This window comes from Pongo abelii, chromosome 7, assembly GCF_028885655.2.
Source record: "Pongo abelii isolate AG06213 chromosome 7, NHGRI_mPonAbe1-v2.0_pri, whole genome shotgun sequence".
Classification (NCBI taxonomy): domain Eukaryota; kingdom Metazoa; phylum Chordata; class Mammalia; order Primates; family Hominidae; genus Pongo; species Pongo abelii.
In genome coordinates this window covers 159,360,714-159,369,445 of record NC_071992.2, presented here as the reverse complement: position 1 = coordinate 159,369,445, position 8,732 = coordinate 159,360,714, and the positions used below count along the sequence as shown (strand labels likewise).

Here is an 8,732-nt window from a genome sequence, read left to right as displayed (position 1 = left end):
AATTCATGCCAACTCATTCCCTCGTTTTTTGCTATGAACCTTGCAAGGAGATGAATAATCCAAGGCTCTTGGATAAGATAAAGGCCCCATCCATCTTGCTCCTCTCAGCCCTGGAGGAGGAGGGAGAGTCCTTTTCCCCTGTCTACGCTCATGCACCCCCAATGAGTCCCTGCCTCCAGCCCTGACCTCTGCCCTCGGTTTCTCAGGCAGATCCAGGGCCAGTTCTCCCATGACGTGATCCCTCTCCAAGGCAAGGCACCAGGCAAGATAAAAGGATTGCCGCTGAACAGGGTAGAGGGAGCATTGGAATGGCACTCAGGGCAAAGGCAGAGGTGTGCATGGCAGTGCCCTGGCTATCCCTGCAAAGGGCGCAGGCACTGGGCACCAGAGCCACCCGGGTCCCCAGGACAGTGCTGCCCTTTGAAGCCATGCCCCGGCGTCCAGGCAACAGGTGGCTGAGGCTGCTGCAGATCTGGAGGGAGCAGGGTTATGAGCACCTGCACCTGGAAGTACACCAGACCTTCCAGGAGCTGGGGCCCATTTTCAGGTAAAGCCCTCCCTGGCCCTCGCTGGGAACACCCAGAACCCTGCCCCTGCTGCCCAGGACTCTGCTGGGCACTCATCACTCCCAGCAGGTCCCGGCACTCTGCATCCTTTGGAGGATGGGGAAGGAGTGCAGCACGTGCTGGTCTGTGGCGCTGCCAGGGCAGAGGATGGTGCAGAGCAAACCCCAGTTCACTGCAGAGAGGGCAGGACTCAGAGGCACTAAAGTTGAGAGGTTCCGGGGAGCCAGCAGGAGGGCTTTAGCTGTGAAGCCACTAATCCAGGAGCGGGGAGGGTGGACAGGAGACACTTTGGATTGGGACTGCAGGGTGGGGCTAGGGGGGACATGGCCCCTTCCAGCAGGGCCTCGTGCTTGGCCCCACAGGTATGACTTGGGAGGAGCAGGCATGGTGTGTGTGATGCTGCCAGAGGACGTGGAGAAGCTGCAGCAGGTGGACAGCCTACATCCCCACAGGATGAGCCTGGAGCCCTGGGTGGCCTACAGACAACATCGTGGGCACAAATGTGGCGTGTTCTTGCTGTGAGCGGCGAGCTGGGAGCTGGGAGCTGGGAGCAGGGTGGGCAGCCTGGGTGTAGGTGGGAGGCGAGAGAGGCAGGACCCGAAAGCACATATGCCCTGGGCCTGTGTGATGGGCAGTGAGGGTGAGCACCGGGCCCAGAGGATGGCCATCCCGTGGGGTCGCGTCTGCCCTGTGGGTTGGAGAAGGAGGGCGGTGGTGGAGAAATGGTCACGGGCAACTCTGCAGAGGAGAAGACGCAGAGCAATGAGCCCTTCTGTGTAGTGAGAACCCGCTCTGCACCCACCTCGGCGGCTGCTTTCTCTTGCGGTCTGGGGACTCTCCTTCCCACAGGTCAGAAAACTGAGGCCCTCAGAAGGGGACTCCCACTGGCCCGGGTCACAGGCTGTGAGTGCTGAGCCTGGTGTTTGCCGGGGCCACAGCCTCCCTCAGGGCGCTCAGGGTCCCTGCAGTCCTGGCAAAGCTTCCTGATGGGGACAGTCTGGGGCAGGAGGCAGGTGGGGATGCAGGTGGCTGGCGGCTCGGTTGTTCTCAGAAGCAAGGCATGAGGTGGGTCGGTTGATGGCACTGGGGAGGATGTTTCCTGGCCTGTGGAGAGGGTGGCGCCTGGTCAGGTGGGCAGGGAGAGGCTGATGCTTGGAGTCGGTCACCTGCAGGGATGTTGCCATTAAGACGGGGGAAGGACTGGATGAGGATGTCACAGTGGCGACAGCCCCCACTCCGTGGCAGGAGGAGAACGCTTTTGGGAATAGCAGGGTTTAGGTAAAAGGGCACCCAAGGGTGGGGGCCTTCACTGAGGCTGGCCTACAGATGACATCCGGGAGGGAGTCAGGACCCAGGAAGGCAGGTCCAGGAGGCTGGGTGCACATAATGGAAGGAAGGGAAGCGCTCCTGTGTGTGTGTGTGTCTTGCATCTGTGCACATGCTGTGTGTTTCTCTGTACCTGCATTTGCACATGTGTGTGCATGTGTGTGTGCACATGTGTCTGTGTGTATGCATGTACGTGTAGTGTGTGTGCACGAGTGTCTCTGTGTGTGCATGTGCAGGTGCCAGCATGGGTGTAATGTCTGTGCACCCGTGTACATGTGTCTGTTTACGCGTGTGTTGCACGGGCACACATGTGCATGTGAGTCTTCTGACTGTCATCACTGTCAACAGCTGACAGCAGCCAGCTGGACATAAATAAAGGAGTTTTGCAGGAATGTGGCTGACAGGGGAAATTCCTCCTCACCATTCCCTGGGGGCATCCATGGAGCCCCCATGCACTCTGGCTGTGGGTGAGGATGGCATGAGGCACACAGCTCGGTTCCTGCAGAAGATGCAGACACTTCACAGGGGCTGCTGCCCCAGAGGCACTGTGCCCAGGGCAGGGAAGGGTGGGGAAGAGAGGGCAGCCAGGGGCTCTCCCCTCAGGACACTGTGTGGGTGACGTGGGCAAGCTTGACAACAGGGGTCAGTTCCTTTCTTGCAGAAAATCCCTCCCCCCTACTACAGGGAGGGCCCGCATGGGTGAGGTGGTGCCAGACTTGGGTCGCCAGGTCCTGGGAATGACCTCAGTTACCCTGTCAGCACCTGCCGGCAGCAGCTACCGTCTCATCCCTGCTTAGACCTGAGTGGCCTTTGCCCAGCACCTGGAGGCCTCTCTGAGAAAAGGCTGCAGCTCGAACACAAACAGGCAGCTTCCACCAGGGCTTCCAGTCAGCTCCCTGCAGGCCAATTCCTCTTGGGGACAAGGAGGATGGGATACAGGTCAGGGCCTGTGTCTTGCTGGGGCGGCCTCACAAGCTCTGCCCTGGCCTCTGTAGGAATGGGCCTGAATGGCGCTTCAACCGATTGCGGCTGAACCCAGAAGTGCTGTCGCCCAAGGCCGTGCAGAGGTTCCTCCCGATGGTGGATGTGGTGGCCAGGGACTTCTCCCAGGCCTTGAAGAAGAAGGTGCTGCAGAACGCCCGGGGGAGCCTGACCCTGGATGTCCAGCCCAGCATCTTCCACTACACCATAGAAGGTGTGGGCCATGTGGGAAGGTCCAGCCTCAGATACCCTGGAGTGGCCAGGGATGGGGATGGGGGACTGGAGGGAGTGGGGGGAGGCAGCCAGGAGGCCTGGGGCTGCCTTGTGCTCAGCAGTGCATCCTCCCCGCAGCCAGCAACTTAGCTCTTTTTGGAGAGCGGCTGGGCCTGGTTGGCCACAGCCCCAGCTCTGCCAGCCTGAACTTCCTCCATGCCCTGGAGGTCATGTTCAAATCCACCGTCCAGCTCATGTTCATGCCCAGGAGCCTGTCTCGCTGGACCAGCCCCAAGGCGTGGAAGGAGCACTTTGAGGCCTGGGACTGCATCTTCCAGTACGGTGAGGCCAGGGACCCGGGCAGTGCTATGGGGAAGGGACACCATGGGGGCCCAATTTCTCCCTCTCCACCACCCAGTGGGGAATGGAGGCCACAGGGAGGGGTCGGGGATTCCTCGCCGTCCTGCCAGGGAGATTGGTGTGAGGCTGGGGCTGGGCTGGTCTGATCCGGAGAATCTGGGATGAGAGCAGGGCGACTTGGGTGTCGGGGCAGGCTGGGCAGGAGGAGGACACTGAAGGACACTTCCCAGCACCAAAGTCTGAGGGCTGCCTCCCGCTCCCCGGATAGGCGATAACTGTATCCAGAAAATCTATCAGGAACTGGCCTTCAGCTGCCCTCAACAGTACACCAGCATCGTGGCGGAGCTCCTGTTGAATGCGGAACTGTCGCCAGATGCCATCAAGGCCAACTCTATGGAACTCACTGCAGGGAGCGTGGACACGGTCAGGCCGGCAACCAGCCCCACCCAGAGAGGGTGATGCCAAGTCTGCCTTCCAGGCACTGCCTGCCAATGCCACACAGCACCCACGTGTCCCATCCCCATACTACGGGCCCCACATTTCTTACTTGGGATTGTGATGTGATAAACACATTTGCAGGTTGCCTTGGTTGGAATGGGGGTTCCTTTCTCTGGAGGACTCAGGGAAAGGGGTTTGGATGGGCATTAGGATTTGAAATCTTGGGCTCTGTCGTGCTCAGGGCATGGATGTCTCCACCCCTCACAGGGAGGTTGTCCTGGGAAGGGTGTCCCGGGGGCTGAGTCCTCCTGTGCAAGGTCTGACCCTGCAGCTGTGGCTCCTGCAGACGGTGTTTCCCTTGCTGATGACGCTCTTTGAACTGGCTCGGAACCCCAATGTGCAGCAGGCCCTGCGCCAGGAGAGCCTGGCCGCCTCAGCCAGCATCAGTGAACACCCCCAGAAGGCAACCACCGAGCTGCCCTTGCTGCGGGCGGCCCTCAAGGAGACCTTGAGGTGGGTGCTGGCTGAGCCCTTCCTGTGGCCCTGGCCCCCTGCTGAAGAGCAGCCCCCACTGGGTGGTGGCAGACAGAATCTGGAGCTGATAAACAGCATCACCCAGCAGCCCATTCCCCTGCACCTGCTCTTCCTCCCCTCCAAGGACAGGGAGCTTTTCTTCCCCTGGAATCCCTCTTCAACGCCCTGGGGATTAACGTGCGGCATGTCCTTCTGGACTTGGGGCTGCTCAAGTTAGGGGAGGTTTGGCCGGGCTCAGCAGATGCAAGGAAGCACCTCGTCACGACCTGGGCTTCCCATGGATCTGGGACCTCTGCGAGGTCTTGGGTAGGAAGGGTGCAGAGAGCACAGGAAGCCCCGTCCAGCTGAAGACCCTTTCTATGGATGCCCCCACCTCCAGGCTCTACCCTGTGGGTCTGTTTTTGGAGCGAGTGGTGAGCTCAGACTTGGTGCTTCAGAACTACCACATCCCAGCTGGGGTGAGTAAGCCCCACAACCCTCCAGCTGAGAACCTTCCTCCCCAGTCATTCCCTGATTCCCGCTCTGCACCCTCCGCAGACATTGGTGCGCGTGTTCCTATACTCTCTGGGTCGCAACCCTGCCTCGTTCCCGAGGCCGGAGCGCTATAACCCCCAGCGCTGGCTAGACATCAGGGGCTCCGGCAGGAACTTCTACCACTTGCCCTTTGGCTTCGGCATGCGCCAGTGCCTCGGGCGGCGCCTGGCAGAGGCAGAGATGCTGCTGCTGCTGCACCATGTGAGCAGGCCCGGGCTGGGGAGGGGCCTGGGCGGGGTCTGGGCAGCATGGGCGGGGCTTGAGCAATGTGGGACTGGCCTCGGCAGAGTGGGAGTGGCCTGCACGTTTCCTGGATTGGGCAGAGCGGGTACTGGGAGAACCTGGGCCAGGTTGAGGCTGTGTAGGTCCTGGGCAGGAGTTGGTATGGTGAGGAGCGTACCATCTGGGTGAGGTTGCTGCTAAACAGGGTAAGGTGGGAACTGAGGAAGTCGGGTGGAGCCTGTACAGGATAGTGGGGCTTGGGAATACCTGGGCTGGATGAATTCTGGGCCTGGGCTGTAAGTGGGGCTGGTCAGGAATGACACAGGTTGGGGCCCAGGCTGCTGTTCCCCCTTCAGCATAATCTCTGCAACTTTGAGGGTCTGAGGAGGCTGCACCACGTCCATGGGCTGCGGACCAAGCCAGATGGAAACCCGGCTTCTGTCCTAGGTGCTGAAACACCTCCAGGTGGAGACACTAACCCAAGAGGATATAAAGATGGTCTACAGCTTCATATTGAGGCCCAGCACGTTCCCCCTCCTCACCTTCAGAGCCATCAGCTAATCACGTCTCTGCACCCAGGGTCCCAGCCTGGCCATCAGCCTCCCTCTCTGCCTGACCCCAGGCCACCCCTCTTCTCTCCCACATGCACAGCTTCCTGAGTCACCCCTCTGTCTAACCAGCCCCAGCACAAATGGAACTCCTGAGGGCCTCTAGGACCAGGGTTTGCCAGGCTAAGCAGCAATGCCAGGGCACAGCTGGGGAAGATCTTGCTGACAGGGCCTGGCCTTGTCCCCAGCCCCACCTCGCCCCTTCTCCAGCAAGCAGTGTCCTCTGGGCAGTTTGCCCCCATCCCTCCCAGCGCTGGCTCCAGGCTCCTCGTGTGGCTGTGCAAGGGTGCTGTGATTTTGTCCCTTGCCTTCCTGCCTAGTCTCACATGTCCCTGTCCCCCTCCCCCTGGCCAGGGCTCCTGTGCAGACTTCGTCAGAGTCAAGCGGGATCCCAGCATCTCAGAGTCCAGTCAAGTTCCCTCCTGCAGCCTGCCCCCCAGGCAGCTCGAGCATGCCCTGAGCTCTCTGAAAGTTGTCACACGGGAATAGGGTCCTGCAGGGTAGAGTAAAAAGGCCCCTGTGGTCACTTGTCCTGACACATCCCCATTTTCAAGTGATACAACTGAGTCTCGAGGGACGTGTGTTCCTCAGCTGATCGTGTCAGCCTCATGCCCCAGGCCTCGTCTTTCATGGACCAGGTCTTGTTCAAGCAACGAGTGTTGGGTCCTCTGCTTCCTGAGCTGTCCCCAGAGGAAGGTCCCGAGGATGCTGTGAGGAGATGGAAGAGTCATGTGGGGTGGGAACCTTGGGTGTGGTTCCAGAAATGTTTTTGGCAACAGGAGAGACAGGATTGGGCCAACAAGGACTCAGATGAGTTTTATTGACTCATTCCTCTGGTTGATATGGAGCCATGCCATGTGCCACGACCTGGGGTGGGCACAGGGAGGCTGCAGTTCCAAATGTGAACCTGCCTGCGGGCCTCATCTGCTCCTAGCCCAGCAGAGAGAGTTGACCCCTCCTGAACTGACCACTCCACAGTGCTCCCATGCAGGGAGAGGAAGCACCCAGGTTGAGAGTGTGCCCAACCAGACTGTCTTTATCTCCAAGGATTTTCATCAGGGCAAAGATCACCGCAGCCAGCTCCTGGTGGCTGATGAGGATCAGAGCATTTGTTCCCCCATGAAACGGGAAATCCCTATGGCATTATTCCAGTGGTGGTCAGTAGTTCCAGGACACCCTGCAGGACTCAGTCAGTACAGGGAGAGGAAGTGCCCCAGGTTGGGAGCACACCTAGCTAGAGTTCTTGGTGTTAATCTATTCAGGCTGCTCTAAGAAAATGCCATAGACTGGGTTGCTGACAAACATTAGAATTCTATTTCTCATGGTTCTGAAGGCTTAGAAGGCTAAGATCAAGGTGTCAGCAGGTTCTCTGTCTGGTGAGGACCCACCTCTTGTTTCATAGATAAAACCTTCTTGCTGTTTCCTCACATGGTGGAAAAGGGCAAGACAGCTCACAGAGACCTCTTTTATAAGGATGCCAATTTCATTCAAGAGGGCACTGCCTGCATTCCCTTCCCCCCTCAACGGCCCTGCCCTGCTATTATTGTCACCTTGGTGACCAGATTTCAGCCTATGAATTCTGGAGGCAGACACAACAATTCAGATTAAGCTATTCTGCTTCTGGTTCTCTAAAATCTACATCCTTCTCATATACAAAATACATGCATTTCTCCCTAATAGCCCCAAATATCTTAACTCATTTTAGCATCAACTTTAAAATTGTAGTCCAAAGTGTGATTTAAATGTTATCTGAGTCAAATATGGGTAAGACTCAAGGTACAATTTACCTTGTTCCAACTGTTCTTGCTGCAAACCTATGAAATCAAACATGTTATGTGCTTCCAAAATACAGTGGTTGGAGAGGCATAGGATAAACATTCCCCTTCCAGAAAGGAGAAACAGGAAAGAAGAAAGGAGTAAAAAGTTTCAAGCAACTCCAAAATTGAATGTGACAAACAGTATTAAACCTTAAGCCTCAAGAATAATCTCCTTTGACTGGATTTTCCATCTTCTGAACATAGTAGCACAGGGGTTGCTTCCCCCAGGGCTTCAGGATGCTCTGCCCCTGCAGCTTGGCTGGGTGCAGCTGCAGTGCAGCTCTCATGAGTTGGAGTTGCATTCCTGCAGGTTTCCCAGACTGGAATGACTCACCGGTAGCTCCACCTACCTGGGATCCTGGGCTGTTCTGCTCCGCTGTCTCCACTAGGCATGGCTTTCACAGCAGCCCTCTGCCTCAGTCTTGTGCCTGAAGTTGTGGGCCACTCCACCCTTTGATATCCAGGTGCAGGCTTCCACACCCCACAGCTCATGCAACCTTCACTCCAGCAGAGATGACCCTATGTTGACACCACCAAGATTTACTACCTGTGCCCTCTGGAGAGGCAGCCACTGTGGCACATGACACACATAAGCTCACTGGAGCCCACTTGGGGTGGTCAGTGAACAGAACTCCAGAATGTGGGAAGCAGAGCCTTGAGGTAGCACAAGGGAGTGAGTGCCAAGGTCTTACAGAAAAATACAGCCCATCCTTTAAAAATATTCTGTCCCCCCAGACTCTTGCACTTTGGGTGTGTGGTGACAGTGGCAGCTCCAGTTATTTCTAAAATGCCTCCAGGGTCATTCTTCCATTGTCTTGGTGAACAATACCTGGCTGATCCATACTAATCTTATCAAATGGTCCCTTGGCCACACCCTTGGTGCTCTCTCCAGAACATGCTTTCTCATATTTTGCAATACGGACAGACTGGCAATTTCCCAAATCTTTAAGTTTTGCTTCCCTTTTGATTTAAAAAAGATCCATCTTCAAATTATTTTTCTCTTCTTCTATTTTACTATAGACATTCAAGAGCACCAAGTTGCACCTTAAACACTTGGCTTAGAAATCTCTTCAGCCAAATATCTTATTTAATTACTCACCAGTTCTACTCTACATAAAACACTAGGACATAAA

General features: G+C 56.8%; 1 protein-coding gene across 2 annotated transcripts; it reads left to right on the top strand.

Moving 5' to 3' along the window:
• Positions 1-296: 296 nt before the first annotated feature.
• LOC100459910 (cytochrome P450 11B1, mitochondrial) lies at positions 297-7,764 on the top strand. Of its 2 annotated transcripts, XM_002819506.4 has the most exons (9): positions 297-547; positions 929-1,084; positions 2,888-3,087; positions 3,225-3,428; positions 3,715-3,869; positions 4,231-4,397; positions 4,798-4,876; positions 4,956-5,153; positions 5,622-7,764. In XM_002819506.4, the coding sequence occupies exons 1-9, from the start codon at positions 309-311 to the stop codon at positions 5,733-5,735; spliced, it is 1,512 nt and encodes a 503-aa protein (XP_002819552.4). In that variant the 5' UTR covers positions 297-308; the 3' UTR covers positions 5,736-7,764. The 2 variants fall into 2 exon arrangements, with proteins under 2 accessions (XP_002819552.4, XP_002819554.4); XM_002819508.4 differs by lacking the exon at positions 4,956-5,153 and having other exon boundaries at positions 302-547.
• The last annotated feature ends 968 nt before the right edge of the window (positions 7,765-8,732 follow it).